Raw genomic sequence first — 23045 nt, 5'->3', positions numbered from 1 at the left:
CCAATGTTCTATAGAACTCTAAGGGTTTCTGGTAAGATGTTGAGATAAGGCAAGATGTTTATGTTATGTTTGCTTTATCAATTTGGGCCCTACTAAGACTCAGTGTTAAGGAACAGGGTTCCTAAAAGTGGAAACTCAACACTTCAGGGATCCTACAATCTCAGTATCTGAAGGTCACAATTAAAAATTATGTTGGTGCTACAGTTGTTTCTAAAGAAAATTCAAACTATGTTTAGATTTCAACAGCTTTAGGTGTTAATTTTCTGTTCTTTATTATAAAAAAGTTATGTCCAATCATATTGCTTGATTATATATTAAAAAGTTTTCAACAAGCTCTACAAAGTGCTTGCTTTTTTTGTTTGAGCCAATTCTATAGATCAAGAGACTCTTCAGTGTCACTGGATATGTTCAGCTGCCAGGAGTGTTTAGCTTTAAAATGAAAATGATGCATGATTCTTAAATATATGCAGTCAAAGCTAACTGCCAAAAGTGAGTTCCTTGCTGAGAGCACAAAGCCCCTTTCTTAGCAGTTTCAAAATTATAGAAATTGTAGATGGAAAAACCTTTTAAGAGAGTTTATTCTACTGCCAGTGCAGGAAAACAAAGCTATCTTGTTCACTTCCTATTCAGGAGAAGGCCTCTTATTTTTTCTCAGTCACTTTTAAATACAGTTCTCAAGTTAAATAGTACTCTAATAATACTCTTAAAAAAAAAAAGCTATCAACTCACCTGTTGTCTGTTGCTTTGGCAGGCTGCACTCAAATGTTTAAACCACAGCATTGCATTCATTCTATTACCAGCTTGAAACTTGTATGAGTTTCCTATATTTAGAAGAAAAAACAAAAAAGCGGAATGAAAAATGATTAAGCAGAGATAAATAAGAAGTGTACATGCTGCCAATATCAAAAGTCAGCTTGCCACCAATACTTATTTTGGTCATGTTGTATTTTCCCCAAAGTAGGCCAAAATGACTAACCCTCTAATGAGGAAGCAACTGATCAGCATTGGTTAAGTATTTACTAAAAGCCAGGCAATGGGGCATACAAAGACAAAAGTCAGAATTCACTTCTTCAAGGAGCTTACGTTCTTTTGGGTTAGGAGACAACAAGTACATACAGAATAAGTAAGGGGATGCAATGGGGAAGGGCATTAGCTGAGGGGATTAGGAAAAGCTTCCTATAAAAGGTAGTACTTGAGCCGAGTCTTTAAGGAAACCTTTAAGGATTCTCAGAGACAGAGGTAAGGGGGGACGCAAAGGTACAGAGACCAGAAATGGAGGAACAGCAAGAAGGCGAGGTTGACTGGGTTGTAGAACGTGTGAAGGAGAGTGATGGTTAACAAGGCTGGAAAAGATTGGGGCCAGGTTTTGAAGGGCCTTAAAAGCCAAACAGAGAAGCTTCTATATGCTCTCAGAGATAATAAGGAGTCACTGGAGTTTACTGACTCGGGGAGGGACATGGTCAGATCTGTGCTTATGTGTAATTACTTTGACAGCTGAATGGAGGATAAACTAGAATGGGGAGAGATTTGAGGCTAAGTGACCAATTAGAAAGTTATGCAATAGTTCACATTAGGGGTGCTGGTGGCTTTAGCTATGGTGGAAGATCCATTAGTGGAAAGACACAGATGAATTCTGAAGGTAGAAATGACAAGATCTGACAACTGAATGAATGCGTGCACTGAAGGACAGTAAGGAATCGAGGGAGACAGGATGACACTAAGGTTGTGATCCTGGTCCCTGAAGTAGGTTATGGTATCTTTGACAGAAATAGATAAGTTTGGAAGAGGGGGGGTGTTTTGGGGAAAAGATACTAAGTTTTAAGTTTAAAATATCAATGGAATATTCATTTTAAAATGTCTAAAAAGCAGTTGGAGATGCGGGACTGGAGCTCAGGAAAGAGATGATGACTGGGTACACAGAGCTGAGAATCATCTACTTGGGAGATAATTATGCCTATGGAAGCTGATGAGGTGAGAGGACAGGGGAGGGCAGGACAGGGCAGAGCACAGCAGAGCAGAGTAGTTCAGAATGTGCCTACCATAGTGAAGTGAGGGGTGGAAAGTTCAATAAGCAGGACCCTGAATTCAATTACCTTTCTCAGAGTCTGTCAGCAAGAAGAGATCTGGGTGTTCAGGGTCATCAGCCATCATCACCATCCATCCTACCACAGAAACATTCTTATTTGACGTAGATTTAAACTAACAGATAAAATAAGAACATTAATTAAAAGTGAGATAATATATCCTTTGTTCTAAAAAAAAAAACTGAGCACATACCCCCCACATGTATAAATTATATATGTGTATTGTTATACTAATGATTATGCCCATCATAGATCTTATGCAAAAAAAGAGAAATTTAAAAAGGGTAGAAAAAGTAGAAATAGAGTTTTCTAGAGGTAATAAGTTTCCATGGACTTTTCACAGAGGCAGCTAGAAGCTTCAGCAGATAGAAAGCCAGATCTAGAATCATGAAGGCTTGAGTTCAAATCTTGACTCAGATATTTCCTAGCTCTGTGATCCTGGATAAGTCACTTAACCTATCTGGCTTGGTTTCGTCATCTGTAAAATGGGGAGAAGAATAACACTTAAAACTCCCTGGGCTGTTGTGAGGATAAAATGCGATGATATTTGTAAAGACGTTAGCACAATGCCTGGAACCTCATCATAGGTACTTAAAAAATGCTCACTTCCTTTCTTCCTTTTACTAAGCAAGAGAATGAGTGACATGGCCAGAATTTTAGGGAGATCAATTTGGCCAATGCATGAAGGATGGATTTGAGTGGGAAGAGATGAAGCAGAAAGACCAATCAGGATGATAATTCAGTAATCCAGATGAGCGGTAATGATGGCATCAACTGGGCTGTGTGTGTAGAAAGAAGAGAGAAAAACATGGAATATGTGAAGGGAGAACTGAAATGATTTGGGAAGATGGACATGTGCTTGTGGGATGAGTGAGAATGAGGAGGCGCTGAAGCTGAGAACAAGGTCACAATCTATTTGCCCCCATTCATGCTATGCAAGGTGGAATTCTTGACAGTCACTAACCCCCAGCCCCTGGGAGGTTCCTGCTCACGCTGCCAGGTGACCTGCAGGCTGGAGGCTGGGGGGAACCATTTCCTAACTGCGCCTGATTGCCAATTTGGGAGCTCACAAAGCAGCTAGCTGAAGGGGAGAGGGGGTGTGTTGGGGATAAGGGTATATGTGGAAATGCTGGAGACAAACTCTACAACACGCTATAACAGGGAGGGTGTAATGTTTACCTTTCTATTGGTTGATCACTCATCCCCTGGGGTAGGGGTCCTGGCCTCCACTTTGGAGATCTCTGCTCTATTAGAACTTGCCTTTTATGTATTCTATTCCTATAGTTCCTGCCAGGTGATTGTGCAAATAGACTTAAACAGTATCAGTGGGTTAATGTGATACCTCTCTAAGGAAACATTTAATTTTCACCTTTGAAAATCATGCCTTAACCCAAAAAGGCCTTGTGGCAGACCAACTGAGGTATTTTGAGGAGAAGGGCCTATTGGTATTTCTCATATATCCTTAGGATACAGATGCTTCCTCTGCCTACACAAGACCCAATACCAGTATCAGTAAGTTCATAAAATTATCTAAAATCTAGGTAATAAATCAATTCCTGCTGATATAATAACAACTGGCAAAGCTTATATAATACTTCTATATTCTACTTTCAACTCAGAATCATACAGCTTTAGAATTCTACAAATTTTGTAGTCAACAAACATTAAATTTAAACAAATTTGCTATAGTCTCCAAAACGTCTTCACAATAGCTGGGAAAGGAAGAAAAGAAACTTAAAGACCTGGCTTTTAGAGTGATCTAACAGAACAGAATCTGGAGAAAATAATTCTTACATATTTTTACTTTTCTCCTTTCCAGAGGAGACAGAAATTGACAGAACATTAAAGAAAAAGGGATTTGGATCATACTTAATGTGAAGAGCCTTGTGATAGTAAGAATGATCACATATTAATCCTTCCCAGTAAGTCAAATACAAATTTCATTTTATAAACATCTAAGCTATAACAGGGGATCTTCTGTTGTTGGACAATTCACATTGATCTTTTGAAAGGAGACCGAATTTGACTGTCTTACTTGATCATCAAATTATTTTCAATGTCTTATTTGAAGATTAAAAATGACCCATACATTAGTAATATAAAGGTACTACAGAAATGGAAAATAGAAATTAGGTAGTTTTAAGGTAATAAAGTCCGAGAATGAGAACTTGTACTATTTATTACTTGTTGGTTTGATGGCTTATGCCTTTTCAAAGGATTTCAGCATGATTTCCTGATGTTTCCTCCTACCTTGTTCTAAAAGCCTGACTGCTGGAATTCATTATTCAGTCAAGAAATTTAAACCAAGAGAACTCTCTGAAACATGCTATTTCTTTCTTTAGGCTAATGTCTTTATAATCAACCTAATTTCCTTGGTAATCTTTTAAGAAGTGAAGTACAAATTATCAGTCTCGTATGCAGCTCTTTTGCAATGCAATGCAAAACACACGTCTGATAAGTGATTTCTGATACATTCAGCTTCTTTATTATGACTTTTTTCCAATCAAAAATTTAAAAAGCATTTTACTGTTAAATTACCATCTTTTCAAGATAGCAGATTTTGTGATTCACACACGAAGAGAATGTTGTCACCTGGCTCCAAATAAGAAAAGAAGAATAGATATTTGCAGATTCCTTAATTTCCCTATACAATGAAACAATGCTTTTTAGTTAAGACTAAACAGAACCAGAATTGAAAATTATGTGTCTGTTCTTGCTAGTGAGGACATAGGTTTAGTTTTTCAACCAATACCACCAAAATAAAACGAACATTTTTAGAAACCCTCAACTGCATTAATCATGGGGGAAAAGGGAAAAGTACTGAAGTAAAAATCATGTTAAATGATGAGAATTGTTGAATTAAGCTGTCTTCTAAAGCTTTTTAATTTTTGGATTGAAGGATTCTTGGATAATAAAACTAAAGCTCGTAATTTCACTGTGAGTTTGCGGAGTTAAAATATTATTTTAACTTGAGATTATATTCCAAATAATTAGTACTACAAAAATTATTGAAATGTACAGTAAGAATGGAAAATTTAAGATTTGTGCTAAAAATCTTGCAGAAAACTATTTAATAGTGAAAATATTCTAACAAGATTTATTTACCTAGTCTGGAGGCACACAGTATGTACACCAAGTGACAAGTATGTTTAACCTGGCCACCTGGGGCTGTGATACAACAGTCTATATATATTCTAAACATCTAACTTGTACACATACTTAATAAAGAGTTGCTGTTTGGGCTAAAAACATATGCTGTTAGAGATTAACAGGCTAATAAAATAAATTCTCCCTCAGTGTAAGTATTGTAACCACCTAATTTCCCCCAAAACTTGGAAATAAATATTACTTGTATGTTAACACCAGAGCCTGAACTACCCAAATGTTTCTTAACAACCAGTGCCTTAAAGAACTCTTTTCAGGAGAAAATAATTTCTTTATGAGGACAGTAGTAGATTTTCTTGATTATATTGTTAACTTTGAAGATGAGCACTTATAAAGAATCCAATTAAAATGTTTCCCTACACTAATCCCTGCAACCTTTAAAGGTTGGAGACCACTTTTCTGAGTCACAGTAGACATTAACATTCAAGATATCAATGACTGACAAAGCTCCAAGTGGCTCTCCATTTCACGGGTCACCTAAAGATCTCCAGTAGCTCTATAATGCTGCTGCTGAGATAAAACAAACTGCTTAGCCTGGCATTTGAAGTATCTGGCTCATGTCACCTTTATGATACATTTTATAGGCTTGTCCTAGAACTCGATATTCAGCCAAACTGATGTCCTAACCATTCTCAGAACTTCACATCCCATCTCCAGCTTCTGGGTCTTCATGTAAGATATGCCTCATGTCCAGAATGCTCCCCTTCCTCACTTCTGTCTCTCAGAATCTCTGGCTTCCTTTTGAAGTTGAGCTCAGGTACAATCTCCTATGTGGAATCTTTTTTCATCTCCCTAGCTATTAATGCACTGTGAATACACTGTATCTTCTTCCCCAGTGGAGTGCAAGCTCCTTCCTTTCGTGTTTTTGTCATCAGAAATCTAGCTCCCTGAGAAGGCACTGAATTCCTGGTCATGTTCTCCAGTACTGAAGGCACCTCTCACACCTGAGACACGGGAGTGGGAGTAAGCACACTACTTGCTCCTTACTACATACACTTCCATAATGCCTCCTATTTCATGATTTCCCACCATCCTCCCTTACACACTCTCATGATCTGTACGTTCATTCTAAGCCAGAAACAGACAGGAATGGTCCTAGGTACTGAAGAGCTTCATGAACTTCGAGGAGGTAACAACACATATAATGAAGTCCATCCCTAGAGACTGCACAGAGAGGAAGAATGAATAAGGCAGTGAATGTCTTTAAGAAAGAAGAAGACTTTAGGGCTGATAAAGAACAGCTGCTAGGGTCTTCATGAGGTGCTATGGTGTCGTGTTCCCATTTACTCTAGGCCTAAAGCCTTCTTCCTTCTCATACCGCCTTCGGACAGCCCTATGAGGCTCACTGCGGGGCGTCACCATCATTCGCGAGAAGCAGTAATTTGGATCTGGTTTAATGTGACCCTAACGGTCATTCGTGTGTGCTCCTATTAATGCTAGGATGGATCAAAGTGTCTGGCCTTAACCAGATCAAGCTCTGCCGAGCCACTTTCCCACCTTTAGTGACTTGCCAGCCGGTGGTGCACTGGACAGAGCACTGGGCCTGGAATTAGGGAGGCTTGAGTTCAAATCTCATCCCTACCACTTACTAGCTGTATGATCCTCGGACAACTAATTTAACCTGCTTGCCTCAGTCTACCCAACTGTAAAATGAAGATAATAACAGCACTTACCTCCCAGGATTGTCGTGAGGATCAAATAACCTAATCCTTGTTTTTTTAAGAAGTGCCTGACATATAGTAGGTACTATATAAATGCTTATTTCGTTCTCCCCTTCCTCAAACAAGTGAGTTCAGGATTTAATGTACAGTCATGCTTCATTGCTCTTTTCTGTTGTATTTCTAATTCTCTAGTTTTAAAGAATGAATATCACTATAAGGGAATGGGCAAAAGTTGAGTAGCTCTTAAAAAGCACATTTTGTTGGTAAGGTGGGGAAGCTTGAGGGAAGATAAAAGGTTTCAAGCCCACAGTTGCACCAAAGGAAAGCATGATAGGAAACACAAAACAATGCTAAGGACTGACAAACTGTTATGACAAAAGAGTGTAAGCCTCAGAAAAAAGCAAAGAATTTGAGAAAGAAGCAGAATCTAGAGCTGTTCCTGATTCCTCTACAGTGTGAAGCTGGCTTCTTTTTTGAGGGGGGAAGGCAGGGCAATTGGGGTTAAGTGACTTGCCCAAGGTCACACAGCTAGTAAGTGTGTCAAGTATCTGAGACCAGATTTGAACTCAGGTCCTGTGCTCTACTCACTGCACCACCTAGCTGCCCCAGAAGCTGACTTCTTGAGTAAGAAATAAAAGATTTTTGTTCACGCTACTCAACAAGCCTTGCTAACTATTCTCACAAATAGTCGTGGGCATAAAAACTGTCATGGACAAGAAAGACTCGATTTCTGAAAACTGGAAAAAAGGTGATTTTTACTGATAAATTAATTTTTTCATCCCAGGCCAAACTAAAACTGTTGTCAGAAGAAATCCAGGTAAACCTGTCAGATCTAGATATTTTTAACCCTCTATAAAATGCCCACCCTTCACAATGTTTTGGGAATTCTTTCCAAACTTCTAGCGCATCTAGAACACTAGTTCTTACTGAGCATGGAATAATTATAAAAAATATATTCATACACTAAGAAGCAAAATTGTTCAAGAAATACAGAAATTCTCAATAGGAGTCACCCTGGGGTTCTACTTTACACCCACTGATGCACTGTTAGTGGAATGAGGAAATAGTCCAGGTATTCTGGAAGACAATTTGGAACTATGCCCCAAGAGTTACTCTGCTGTGCATGTGTATCCTTTGCCTTGATATCACTCCTAGGCCTGGCTGACTGGCAAAATGATGGTATTCATCACTGTAACAGGAAACTAGGGAAGGTTTTGGGGCAGGCATCAATGAGGTCAGTTTTGGATCTGTTGAATTGGTATCTATGAGATCACCAGTTCAAGATTTCCAAAGAGCAGTTGGTGATGCTAGACTGGAGGTCAGGAAAAAGGTTAGGGCAGGCTGAGTTGACCTAAGAGCTATGAGCGTAGAGATGATAACTATTTACTGGAGCTGATGAGATTATCAAGCAAAACAGTATGGAGAGAGAAGAGATGAATGAAAGACGTGTATTAAGTGGCTCTTCCAAGGTCATAGAGTAAATTAACGGCAGAAGCAGATCTATATTTATTGAAATTTTGCCTGTTGTTTTGCTCCTGAGGGTTCATTCCCTTTCTAGCTATGCTTCTGACTATGTACCACTATGACTCAAACGCCTTCCCATCCTGGAACATTTCCTTTGCCATGCAGGTGTCCTTCTCCCAGTGGTGAATTCCATTCATTTTATTTCTCCATTCTGGGGACAGCTTGGACTGGCGAGACTCCATTTTCACCTGGCTCTGTTTCTAACTTGTTAGATTTTGCAACTACACCCTCTTCCTCACTTTTCAGCTCCTTTTTATGTATCTTCTCCCATTAGAATATAAGCTCCTTGAGGGCAAGGCCTGTCTTTCTTTTTGCTTACATTAGTATTCCTAACACTTTGTAGAGTGCCTGGCATATAAGTTAAACAGGTGACAAATGCTTTTTGCCTGCTTTCAATATGAGGAAATTGAGATCAAAGAACGGAGGTCTAGTCGCTGATATTCACTAACTAGCTATGTAACAATGGACATGCTATAACCTCTCTGGGCCTTAATTTCCTCATTAATAAATTAAGCACTCTTCTATAAACCTAAGGCTTTCCAGCTCTAGTATTATAGGGTTTTACGGGCATGCAGGAAGTGAGAGAGGCAGAGAGACAAAGAGACAGAGACAGGGACAATATATAAATAATGTCTGAAAAATGGCAAGGAAAGATATTAATTCTAGGAGTTCCTTTCTTGATGTATAAGGCATCAAGCTACCCACAAGCTGCTAATACCATTCAGATTACCAGGGCAAAAGAGGAAAACTCCCATTTAGGATTCAGGAGACTCAGTTCCTAGTCCTGGCTGTGTTATTATTTGGCAGTAATTTTGAGAAAGTCCTGTCAATTCTCTAGGCGTTGGCTGACTCCACTTCAAAATGCCGTCTTTAGAACCCATATTTCTTTGTTCAAGAAGTTTTGGACCTTTCTGTGACGATCTTAAATGACTGTCCCAAGGCTTTACTTGAGATTTGTGAAATCAAATGCATTTAAAAAATATATTGAGTATAAGAAGATGAAAGGGAAAATCCCCTTTCTGGTGGTATTATGTTGCTGGTTATTAGGTCCCTACTTTGAGATTATAATACTGGAAGTAGAAATCTAAACAGAAAATACCATTAGCTGCTTACTGTGCTTATAAAAGAAACCAAGACTCAAATTTTTAAAACGCAAGAAAAATTAATAATTAAAACATACACTACTCATCTCATTAGGTAGAGGACAAAATCAAAGTACTAAGCTTAAGCAAGAAGACTGAGTAAAGAAATGAATGAAGAACACATGGAAAAGAGTATCAATAGTTTGTTCATCCCTTCAGTAACTGAACCAAGATGGTAAAGCTACCATGCTTGAGTCAAATGATCTGTTTAATGAATTCCCTCAATCAGAATCCATTTGGAATGTTCAGGTTTCAAAATGGCACACATAAAAATCTGTAACAGCTCTCAGCAAAAACTTCAAAATAAGAAAAAGCACATTGCTTTAGTATAGGCTACTGAAAACATGAACATTAACATAATATAATTAAGCAGCTACAGGTATTATGCTAATTATTGGGAATACAAAGAAATGAAATCCATCCCTTGCCCTCAGGAGCTTATAATTGTGGGAAGGGATATATTTCAGGTGTAATGAACACACACACATACACACACACACACAATAATACAGAAAGTAAGTGCAAAGGAGAGATCCAGAGAAAGTGTTATGAGAAATCTAAGGAGAAAAATACGTCAGAACTTTTGAAGTCAGAACAATAAGTCAAGTTAGAAACCCTTCAGGCAGATATAAAGAAATTATATAATTCAACATTATCATCAGGTGAATGGAGTTTGGGGGCAGTCGAACACACCCACACACCCACCCACGCATGCACACACAGACTTACATGCTTTCTCTCTGTAGCCTTTAGAGACTTGGCCGCATAGTAAAAAAGTTGCGTCCCACACAAAGCTGCCCAATATTTTGTCCAAGAAGCTACCTGAAAAGAGCAAAGAACCAAGTTAATAGACTAAAATGCATAAATGCTACAATCAATAGCAATAAATTTACTCTCAGATAAGGGCTGCCTGTGTAGTTTTATGATAGGAGAAAAACCTTCATTCCTGTGTTCTAAAGTGGACTTCTTTAAGATTTCCGTCCTATTTCCTAAAAGATCTGTGCATTTAAAGATGAAACACAATAAAAGTAAAGCTTTAAAAAAAAACCACTGCTGAAGGAGCAGATGCTGGTCACCAGAACTGGGCACAAAGGCAATCAATTAGATTCTAACTTTTCTAGCGGAAAAGAGAAAAAGAGAAATGCAACGGATTAAGAAAAAGCTGTAGTTTTATGTATGATAACAGAAAACCTTCTCTCATACAACTGATTTTATGTTACATTACTCCCTGTCTTGTTGTCCTGTGTTACAGACCAATTGTATTACTTGCTTTTTCCATTCAATCTCTTCTTGCCTCTTTCCAACTCAGTATCTTTGTGCAAATATTTTACCACCTCCCCTCTGTCCAAATCTCTGCCTGTTGAAATCCTGACTTCCACCAATTCATAGCTAGAGGGCTACCGAGCCGCCTCACAACTCTGAAATTGTTATAATTTTGTTTCTTTACGATTTAAAACATCATTCTTTTTCTAAGTGAAATTTAAAAAATTTTCAGGGTAATTTTAAGTTTTGCTAAATATGATTCTCCTCATTTACCAGAATCAGTAGATACCACTGACTTTTGTTGAAATGTTTCCTTACTTCATGAAGGAAATTTAATTATTATCTATCCTTCACTTTGACAAGTAACTATGCGTTTAACTTTTTTTGGAAATGGTGACCTTTTTAGAGGCATAATTAGAAGGAGGTTGGGAATCATTATATTTTTTGTTCTGTCAGCAGTTCAAAGAGGGCTGGATTTGGAGTTAGAAAACTTGGGTTCAAATCCTGGTTCAGTCACTTACTACCTCTGAGGCGACTTAACCTATCAGCGCCTCTGCGAAAGAAGTTGGACTAGATGTCCAGATGACAGTCCTTTCCAGCTTTAAACCTACAAATCTACTATTTAGATGGCTACGGATAAGAGTATTTGCTAATTACTTTCAGTACGGAAAGGAAGGAGATAATATTACTTAAAAACAAAACAAAATATCCTTACTTTTTAAGAGCACATCAAACTTACAGCATCTTAAAACACATGGTCATAGCAAAAGGTTTTACATAGAAAATTAATTTATAGAATCTAGAATTTCAAAGCAAGAAGTAACTTTGCACATTATTTAGTTCAGTACCCTCATTTTATAGATGAGGAAACTGAGACGCTGAGATGCTGTGATATGTCCGATATCACATAGCTAGCACAAAGATTAGCACCCAAGTTTACTGACTACAAGTTCATTGATCTTTCTACTACATTATGTTTTGTGTGCTTTAACAAATTTAAAGAAGGGCAACAATTTTCCTTAATAGTCATTAGTAACAACAGAATTCCTCTAAAAATCTGTTATTCAGGTGCAGCACTAAACACATACCATCTTCATATTAAATTAGATTCTATTGAGTATAATTCTTCTAGAGAATACAAGATGATCCACTGTATAGCAGAGGTAGCAAAACACCAGGGCTTCTCCTCTATTTAGAAAGCACACACTGATTTTCAGAAGTTAATTCTAGGAGCAATGTGTTTAAAAAATAGCTCACATAATACAAATTATTTTGAATATTAAGGTTACAAAAGAGATTTAAAAAAAATCTTTAGGTCTCTCAAATGAAACCCATCTTTTTCACAGAAAGGACAATCTGCAAGCAGTCCATACATTCAGAATTCTCTACACAAAGATTCTTGAGAGAACAGCATATAACAAATGAGAGAAAAAGGCTTTAAACAAACCACATAGATGAAAATCCTGTATTTAGACTAGTGAATTCTGAGGGTGATTCTTTGTTTCATAATAGGATAGAAAACAGGTTTCCTTTCAATAATAAGAGGGGCTAATGAACTTAAAATATGATTTTACTTTACATTCAACTTTCTGGTAACACAGATATGTTTTACAGCAAGGCATACATGTAACAAGGTTACCTCCTAGTCATATTGGTTGATTTTTCCTAGGTTCGTTATCACATTATTTTAGACCCAAAACAAATGTAGTTTCATATTTATGATGAATATAATATGACGAAGTCTTACTGTAGGCTTTTTGCCTTCTTTTAAAACAGTTTTCCTCCTGAGAACACCTTGAATAGTAACTGCTCCTGGATACAAATGTACAGCCAAATCTTCTGACTCTGCAGAACTATAATTATGTAAAAGAAAGAAAAAGGAACATGTAAGAGTTTTTGTCTAGGCAGTTATCAAGGTAGGTGATACTCAAATGAAACATTATCCTTAATTTTTAAATCGTTTTACTTCTTTTCTTAAAACTCAGAGAAAAAAAGATTGGCAATCAGAAAAAACTTTATCTGAAATTTATAAACTTATAAAAGTTAATTGAGAAATTATTAAATCCAGCAGATGGTTCGAAATAAAGAACTTTTCTATATATCAGAACACATTTATAGGCTTAAAATAATATAATAATTTGAGTAAGGATTTAAAGGAATTTTTCTTCTTAAGATGCTGTATTACTATCATATATGTATGTATATATATATGCACACATATATATGTATACATATCCCCATTAGGATTTTTCTGTACTGCTGAGAAAGATAAGGATTCTTTTTGTCAGAATCATTTAAGTAAAACTGCAAAACCAAACCAAAACAAAAACCACCAAAAAACAAAACAAAAAACCAAACCCCCAATCACCGCAAAAGCTCAAACAAAACATACTTAATTTAATTTTAAAATATGTGAAACAAGTTATAGAAGCAGTAATAATATAGATAAAAAACCAGGTCTGGCCATAAATCAAAATGATAGTTTAATATTATAATGCGCAAGTAAATTCCATTATAGCCTGCACACTGCCCAAGAAGTGAGTATGAACAAAAAGCTCTGGTTTCCTTTCCACAAGTCTCAAGACAACAACCACCACAACCACAATAGCAACAACAACAATAATAATGAAAAAAACAAATGGTTCTTTTCAATTAGTCTAAATTCTTGAATTTGAAAAGAAAACCTTGCTGCGTGTAATCAGGTTGAACACGTAGTTCTCTAAAGGTGTCACACTGAGTACAGAAGTCCTTCAAAAACCAATGTAAATTTGAGCTTGTTAACTGATCTAATATCATAATTTAGGTGTCTTCAAAGTGACTTAGAATTTGATAATCGCTAGAAAATTTTTCCTAGAGCTATGAATTTGAAGCCACATGCATGGAGAATAATTCAGACACCATTAAATGAACATGAAACTTAACACTAAGAATTAACATTTGCTCTTTTATGGTAGTATTATGAACTGGTTCTTTCATTTATTTCTAAAATTATCTGTCCGGGTGCAAAAAGGAACCTACTTTAATTAGGATGGATGAACATGATTTTAAAGATTTTATTATTAATAGAAATATGATGGCTCTGCCAGTGGCTTGTCTAAATTCATCACCTAAAATTTACCTGCTACCAAAATTAAAAAGCCAAACTGAATGCAGAGGTGTTAGCAAAAAAAAAAAACCCAAAATATGTTAAATGAAGCATTATGCTTAATAAGCAGCTTTGTTGCCAACCTGATGACCAAAAGCATCAATAAGACCGAGGCACTAAAGATACCTACTTGAAAGCATCTTTTAGAGTTTGCCAGAAAGATGCAAGATGCTAGTAACATATGTAGGTCAGATGGGAGCCATATTGCAAAATTACGTACATCAAATCATAAGAAGACATATTGAGATTTTTGGTTAAATCTTAATCAGTGATTTGGGAAAGAACAGGAATAATGTCAGACCACACCCACTCAAGCCAATCACCAACACCAGAGGGAAATTCTATGACCCCCGAGTGCAGGGGAATTGTACCTGCTGGCCTTCATGTGGCCCCGATAGCCATTTCGTGCCACTCTTGTCACCGGACCGAGAGAATGGTATAATCTGTTCCTGTTGGATTCCATTATAAATTGTATATATTACATATACTTTTATCCACACATTCATCATCAGTACCTAGAACAGTATAATAGTTTCTCCCAGTAATATAGCTGACTACTATTACAAATGGACAGTATCTGATGAGTTCTCTCTTTTTAAAAAAGCATGCAGCATAGATTAAAAAAAATCACTTATCATTGAACAGGTGATGTCAGTTCCTCTAAAAAACATTCTATGGTTTTTAATGTGACTGACAGCCATCACCAGACTTTCATCACCATAATTTTTGTAAAGGATTCAGGTGTTGCAGATACACAAAGTATACCAAAAAATATAGAAACACTTAAAAATACAACAATTAATTCCTATCATATCTCCTTGAATTCAAGTTTGAGTAGTGATACCTCAATGATCTGAACAATTCATTTTTACTTTATGTCCCTATGAAGACACCTAAAATGCAACAAAGCCCCTATTAAAATATGAACTACAACAGTCTTATCTATTATTTTCCTTTCAATCCCATACGAACAGTCAAAGAAAAGTGGCAAATCATTAACAGAGCACTAAACATTGGCAGGATTTTATTTTTATATCAACTAATAGTTAAGAAGTGTTAAAACACTTTGAGGCATTATTTATTCAAACTGTTAAAGTGATTGTTAAAAAAAGGAAAAATACATCTATAGATTCTGACACTCCTCTTTGCCTGGGGAAAGTTAGAAGTAGCATTGTTAACAAATAACATTTAAAATGAAAAACATCATTTTGTTATCTAAAGCAATAGCAAACACAGGATGCAAATTTACTTAAAGAGGAATGACTTCATGCATTAAGCTTAGTATTTTGAGTTCTGCTATCCATTGTCAAGAGTCTTAGATCTGGTTTTATTTTTTTCTATCTTGTTTCTTCCAGGCAGCATTTATTTAACTGTGTTTGCAATTTTTCATGACATGCTATATGATTTAAACTTGGTACAATGGCAGTTGTCTTTCAGTTGCATTTGTCTGAAGAGCAAAACATCTGTCATTGAGAGGTTTCTGAAGGTCACTCCTAGGAAGAGTGCTCTCATAATGAAGCTGCCAGAATCTTTTTCAACATATTATTACTTTAGTAATTCTGAAGGTATTACTAAAAGAATATGGAACACAGTTTTTTGTACTTCTTAACATACTCTGGAGTCAACAGCTGATAGTAAGGACTAGGTTATTTTTCAAGAAGGAAAACCTAAGTTGTTAGACAGTTTGTTCAATTTGGAGACAAAATCAATGAGAACTCTTCCGCTTTTTCCTCTTAGGAAATTCTAAGGAAAAAGAGTGAAGATTAAGTTTGCAAAAGAAATAATTTAAAAGTAAATAGTATTAAAAAGGCAAACTTGAGGATACTAACAATTCTAAATCCAGAAGAAATGAAATATTTCAATATCCAAAAATTTAACATCCCTGTAACTACCCGTATCACATACTGATTAGAAGAAATCTTTAGGAACCTAAGTATTAAAATTTAATTCCTCTTTCAAATTTCTCTTTCATCCTACATGATGTTTCCTCCCAGAGAGGTCATGCTCTCTTTCAAAATTCTTACTATCAGTTCCAATATTACAATTGGAAATCAAAGGGGAATAAGTACTTTTTATAAAACTTGTAAGTGTAGGGAAGAGGTCAAATTTCAGCATAAGCTACTCACAATTTAAACAGACACTGAAAATGACATTTGTGGCTTGTATTCATTTTACTCAAATTATTTCAGTCAAGAAATGAAGTGCTATGTATACTTAATGAATGCCCAAATGACTAGAAATAAGGAAAAAGCCTTAAAGGAATTTAAATTCTAACATATTATTATTACTCGCTTTTCTTCCACTGGAGCTCAGATATGTTATATTTTATGTCAATTCTGTATATCATTTGCTAGAGGTGGGCAATTTAAATCAAATGATATAGACAACATTGCTAATTTACATAGGGTAAATAAAAACTTTCTGTGCTACTGAAAATGTTCAAATACACTTGTAAAACTGCATTACTGATACTTCCAACTTATTAAATGACACAATGCCTACCCCTGGAAGAGAAGGAATAGTCTGGGGCTGCCTACTTTTCTGAATGGCTAACGGTGGCATGGCTTACACAGAACTGGAAGGGACTTTTAATCACTTAAAACAAATATGTAAGGAAACTGAGTAATAACCAGGGATATTTACATAACACTTAGAAGTTCACAACATACTTTACATCACCTCATTTGAGCCTCAGAACAACTCTGTGAGACAGGTACGACTCTATTTCATAGATGAGGGTGAAGTGATGGGTCTGTGGTGACCCAGCTAGTTAAGTGTCTGGCCCCAGGTGCAATACTCTCTTGAAGTACAGGATGTTTCCTCCCAGAGAGGACATGTGACTTGATTGAGGTGACATAGCTAAGCTAGCGGCAATCATGACTAGAATTATCATCTACTTAGAACTCAAGGGAATGCTGAAGTCATGGAAATAAGAAATACTGCAAAATTCAGCCCTAACTCGATGACAAATCTTACAGGGAAATTCTACTACTATTGTATCATAAATACTCACAACCAAATGTGATCTCTCCTTCCTCAGACCATTCGGGACACTCAGCATGTTCTATTTTATCTTATGACTTTTAATCCAACTGTACAAAGTGTCTTAAGTCACATCAGAATCCTTTACCCTCTTGTTCTATGGTCAAACCCCAGTTGTGGATTATTCCTACCACTGGCCTTCTTCATTTCTATTCACATGTGGCTAAATAGAACTAGAGCAAATCAGAAAACCATGGTGACTAGGTCCACAATAAATTTATGTCACATGATCTTAATGGCAGCAAGGTAATCCTTTTACACCTCCCTAATCAATCCATTACCCTCATGCTCACAGAAGCTACCCCAATTATCATACTGCCCCTTCAATCTTTCAGCAGAGGACCTTGACCCCTATGTCACTGAAAAAAACTGAGGCCAATCACTGAAAGCTCCTCCTCTTCCCTTAGTCTTCATTGCAAAGCACTCTGTTATTTTCCCTTGAGAGCTCTTTGTTCATGCTTCTCCCATGAAGTTGGCACCCTTCTCTTTGCCAATGCACCCTTGATCTCAGTATGTCACCTCTTCTCCAGCAGACTACCTTACTATGATCTCCATTCCCTGGCTAATCATCAGCCTTTCCTTATTAACTTGCCCTTTTCCCTGCTGCCTATAAACACGCCTACAACTAGCCTTTATCTCTCCACCCTTTCATGACTAACCTCCTTGAGAATTACACCAAGTCTCAAAGAGATTGTGAGGAATGCAGTTAGCCCAGTGCCTGGCACATCGCTGGTTTTTAGTAAATGCTTGTTCCCTCCCATTCCCCCTACTGTCTTCTAAATTCTCTTCAGTCTGGTTTCCCATCTCATCTACTAGCTGCTTCCTTAATGCCTACAACTATACCCATGTCTCTTCCAAACTCTTACTTGAAGCATCCCTCCCTACTAGGTATTGTCCTCTATCTCTTCTCCCTTTTTTAGCTAAACTCCTAGAGAAGACTGCGTACAATCAATGCCTCCACTTTATTTTCTCCAACTTCCTTCTGACCTTTCTGCAGTCTGGCTTCTAACTCAACTGAAACTACTCTCCAACGTTAAAAGTATTCTCTTAACTGACAAATCTAATGGCTCTTTCTCAATCCTCATTCTTGACTTCTCTAGTATTTGGTGGGGACTGCCCTCTTCTTGATACTCTTCTAAGTTTTTATGACACTGCTCATCTAACTTTCCCCTCTGCTGCATCGTCATCCAGGCCACAAATTATCTGCAGGTGTTCCTCAGAACTCTGTCCTGGGCCCTCTTCTCTTTTGCCTCCACTTCTATGTAGATAATCCTCACATTTATTTGTGCAGCCCTAACCTTTTTCCTGACCTCCAACTGGATGTCTCAGAAGGATCTTAAGTTCAACAAGTCCAAAACTGAACTCATTACCTTTCTCCCCCAAACTTTCTCCTATTCCAAATTTTCCTATTGCTGTCAAGAGTACCACCATCCTACCAGGTATCATCTTTGCCTTCTCAATCACCGTGAGCCCCCATAACCAACGTTGCCAAGTCTTGTCATTTTCCCCTTCATAACGTCTCTAGCATATACCCCCTTTTCTTTTCTGACACTGTCATCACCCTGGTCTAGTCCATTCTCCACCCAACTGTCAAATTACCTTCCTAAAGTCAAAGTCTGACCATGTCACCTCCTTATTCAGTAGCTCCCTATTACCTCCCAGGTCAAATATAAAATTCTGTTTGATTTTTAAAGCTCTCCATAACCTGGTCCCTTCCTATCTTTCTGGTCTTACTTCCCTACTCACCCTTCCCCATGTACTTACCAACGCGTAATAGTGCCTGCCTTGCTGCTCCTTAAAAACAACACTATCTCTGGGCTCTGTGCATGTTTACTTGCAGTCCTCCACGATGGAATACTGTCCCACCTCATCTTCGCCTCCAAATTTCCTGCCTTCCTTCACATCTCATCCAAAGTCCCACCTTCTCAAGAAGCCTTTCCCACTCTTCCTTACTGCTAATGACTTCTGTCTAATTTGTCTTACATATATCTTGTTTATATATATAGTTAGTTACATGTTGTCTCCCCCATTTGATTGTAAGCTCCCTGAGATCAACAGCTGTCTTTTACTGCCTTTTAGGGGGTATCTCCAGCACTTAGCACAGTGCCTAGCACACAGTAGGTGCTCACTAAATGCTAGCTGGTTGACTGACTCATCATTCGACTCAAATTGTCTTCTCCAAAGTCATCAATGACTCTTAACTGCCAAATCTAAGGGCCTTTTCTCAGTCTTCATTCTTCTTGACCTCTCTACAGCCTCTGACACTGTCAATCACTTTCTTCTACTAGATACTCTTCTAATTTTTTATAACACTGATCTTTCCTGGTTCTCCTACTTACTGAACTGCTTTTTCTCAGTCTTCTTTGCTGGTTCTTCAAATAGGTCACGCCCATTTGTATCTTGGGGATCCCCCAAGGCTCTGTTCCTCTGTGTGGGTCCTCTTCCTCCTATACTGTTATCTACATTGGTGATCTCATTAGCCCCCATGGATTCACTTATCACATTTCTACAGATGATTCCGAGAGCTATGTACCGTGCCCTATTTCCTTCCTGAGCTCTAATCCATATCACCAACTGCCTTTTGGAAATCTCGAGCTCAAACAGAAAAACAAAACAGAACTCATTATCTCCCCTCCACCAACTTTCCTATTACTTTTAAGGCCCCCACAATTCTCTTAGTCACCAAGCATCTAAACTTTGCCATTTTGATTCCTCACTCTCCCTACAGAGACAATCTGTTGTGAAACTTTTGTTTCTATAACCACAGTATCTCTTGTATGAGTCCCTTTTTCTTTACATAAACAGCTATCACCTAATTTAGGCCCTCAGCTCTTGAATGGACTGTTGCAATATCATACTAATTAGCCTCCCTGCTTCAAGTGTCTCCTACAATCCACCTTCCATTGTACTGCCAGAGTAATTTTCCTAAAGCGTAGGAGTGACCACGTTACCCCTTTAATTCTATAAATTCTAGTGGCTCCTCATTACCTCTATGATCAACTAGAAAACTTGTTTGGCAGTCAAAGCCCTACACAAGCTGGACCTTTCCTATCTATCTGGTATTCTATTTTACTCTTCGCCAAGTATTCTACAGTATAGCAAAAGGGGGCTATTCACTGTTTCTCACACACAATATTCCATCTCTTGACTTTTCATCTCTCCCTCCTCACCTCTGCTACCTGCCTTCTTTCAAAGATTCAACTCAGATTGCACATTCTTCAAGAGGCTTTTTTCCCAGTCGCACCCCCCAACTGCTTCCCTCTGAGGTTATCTTCCATTTATACACACTCTCTCTATATATATAATGGGTATTTCCATGCTGCCTCTAATATTAGAATGTGGATTCTGTAAGGGCAGCAATCAGGTTTTTGCCTTTCTTTATATGCCCAGAACTTAGTATGGCCCCTGGCACCATAAATGACTGACATTTCATCTGTCCCTAAGAGTGCTTTCTACATACTAGGTGCCTCAAAAATAAATATATGTTTGGTGAATGAATGATTGGCTAATTCATTTAATAAAAAAATTCCACATGGAGATAAATCTAACTTCACTTCTTAAAATTTCAGGTCCCTAGCATCAATTTCTACAGCTATTAAGCTGTATGTGAATTTATAGGGGCATATTGTAAGTGAACAGACAAATTCAATTCAGAGCTTTCAAATAAGCACTTTGTCTTACCTTTCAAAGGCAGGCCATGAGGTCTCTTCACTAAGCTCAGACCCATCACTGCTACCTAAAACCAAAAATTATTATGTTTTTTGAAAAAATCAAAACAAGATTTCCTCTAGTTTGAATATCGTCATCATCATTATCATTTACATAGTACCTTCTACGTGCCAGATACTGTGCTAAGTGCTTTGCAAATGTTTTATTTCCTCCTCACAACAACTTTGGGAAGTAGGTGCTATCATCATTGCCCTTTTACAGTTGAGAAAACCGATGCAGAGAGATATTATATGACTTGCCCAGGGTCACACAGCCAGTAAGTGACTGAGGATGGTTTTGAGCTCAGGGCTTCCTGACACAAGGCACAGAGCTCTATTCATGGTTCCCCCTAGTTGCCTACAGAATAAATTCTCTAATTATGGTCATAAAATGAATACTACCACCCACATATCCCAGTATACCTCCAAAAATAAACTGACGATACTGCATGAATTTGTTAAAATATTAGCATATAGGTTATATAGAGAATATATAAATGACGTAAAAGAAAATTTGGGTTCACTTTCACTTTCAAACATTTTTATTTCTGTATCAAATAATTTATTTTGAACAATTAAAATTAGAGCCTTTTATATCATAACTACTATGTGAACAGGGAAAATATAAAAATAATTTTAATAATGATCATAATTAAGTTTATGGAAGCCACTTGACTCATCTTTTGTACAAGGTCAGTTGAACCTAAATCCCATGAAGAAGCCCTGGGGAGTATCTTGGTAATGATACTGAAGGCACATTCCTCACCTATTGATATTCCACTAGACAAAGTAGAGCTCTCAGCCTGTCCTCGGGATGGGGCATGGGGCTCCATGACACTGTCATCCAGCAGATGTCTTGGCCCTGCATTGGGGAATGTTGCACTCTTAAATTCTGCTGTGTTCATTTTATGAATGAAACTGGAAAGAGAAAAAAATTAGTCTTGTATTTTATTACACTTACTTTTGGGCAACGTAGACAGAACATTTAAGTTATGTTTGCACACGTTACCAGACATTAACTTACTTGACTTGTTCTTATAAAAAAGGAAATAGTTACAACCATAGAAAACTATATACTTATACAAATTACAATAAAAGATCAGGAAAGTGGAAAGAATGCTGGCTGTAGTCAGTGGGTTCAATCCCACCTCTAACCTATGTGACCTCAGACAAGTAATTTAATTACCACAGGTCTTAGTTTCCTCATTTGTAAAATAAGTTATAGTAGACAGTCGCTGAGATCCCCTTCTAGTCCTAGGCTATGATTTTACAAGTCTCTGGCTCTATTAAAGACCAAGGGAAAGAATTGCTGAAAACAGGTAATATTTATCTATAAAACAAAGGAAAACAAAACAAAAATTTTAAAAAAGATGCTTTAAACGTATTTCAACTTGAAATTTAGATTCACTTTTATTTTGAATGATTTTATTGAAATAGTTTTATAGTAGTTTTATAGTAGCACTTGAAGGTGCTGGTGGGGGGTGGGGGGGAGGGAAGGTAGGGTGTATAGTAAAAAATTTGCGAAAGATATACCAGAGCTAAATAATGAGTCCAAATCCTAAGAGCAAATTTTCTGGAATAAATGAGAACCAGATCCTCTTTTCCTTTAACATTTAGCAATAAAATTGAAAATTCTCCAGCCTGAGATTATAATTTAAGATGATTTGTTTTGGTTGAGAAGGAAAATGACATGTATGAAACTGACATACTCTACAGGCTGAGATTTTTAAGAAAGTAAATTTGTAATTGATGGAAATATTTGCTGTGATTTTATTTGTACCAGGTTATCTGCACAAGTACATTCCTTGTAAAGAAATTAAAAATTTTATTGAATGTCTTTTTAAGAGAATTGTTTTTAATTGAGAATACCTACCTCAAAACGTATGTGCATATATCAGTAAGAAATTCTTTATTAAATTTAGGCAAACTGGGAAATTAAAAAATTTAGGCAAACTAAATTTCTGATGCAGAAATCAGAAATTTTGGTAATTCATGTGCAAGAAAACTAATGATCATTAAAATTCACAGAAAATAAGTCCAACTGATAAGCAATTTAAATTATCTGAATGTTTAAAAAAATGCTAACTTATAACCAAGGCTATGGCACTTCCTGTGTCCATGTGGTATCAGATTCCTAGGCGATGGAGGTGTTTGTGGTAGCAAAGCTCCTTCTGCTGCTATGATTTTTCTTCCACCTTGTGGAGATGCTCCTACTTCTGGACCTATGGTTTAGAGGGGAAAAAAAGCCATTTCCAAGGATCATAAAAAACATTTCACAACATAACATAATGATACTATTGGGTCTCATAAAA

General features: G+C 37.0%; 1 protein-coding gene across 3 annotated transcripts in view; it reads right to left on the bottom strand.

Moving 5' to 3' along the window:
- RALGPS2 (Ral GEF with PH domain and SH3 binding motif 2) overlaps positions 1 to 23045 on the bottom strand; it is a 215661-nt gene that overhangs the window by 16747 nt on the left and 175869 nt on the right. Inside the window, exons 12-19 of one of the 3 annotated variants that reach the window (XM_036758284.1) lie at positions 22820 to 22955; positions 21500 to 21651; positions 20708 to 20762; positions 14356 to 14433; positions 12587 to 12692; positions 10306 to 10398; positions 2094 to 2199; positions 730 to 821 (exon numbers count right to left, since the gene is read on the bottom strand). In XM_036758284.1, the coding sequence (XP_036614179.1) occupies positions 730 to 821; positions 2094 to 2199; positions 10306 to 10398; positions 12587 to 12692; positions 14356 to 14433; positions 20708 to 20762; positions 21500 to 21651; positions 22820 to 22955 (818 nt within the window). Of the gene's footprint in view, positions 1 to 729; positions 822 to 2093; positions 2200 to 10305; positions 10399 to 12586; positions 12693 to 14355; positions 14434 to 20707; positions 20763 to 21499; positions 21652 to 22819; positions 22956 to 23045 lie in introns of those variants that run through there. The other 2 variants (XR_005010290.1, XM_036758285.1) reach the window with 2 other exon arrangements.

Source organism: Trichosurus vulpecula, chromosome 4 (genome assembly GCF_011100635.1).
Source record: "Trichosurus vulpecula isolate mTriVul1 chromosome 4, mTriVul1.pri, whole genome shotgun sequence".
Taxonomy (NCBI): domain Eukaryota; kingdom Metazoa; phylum Chordata; class Mammalia; order Diprotodontia; family Phalangeridae; genus Trichosurus; species Trichosurus vulpecula.
The sequence above is the reverse complement of the archived record's forward strand: the minus strand, read 5'-3'. Positions and strand labels throughout refer to the sequence as shown.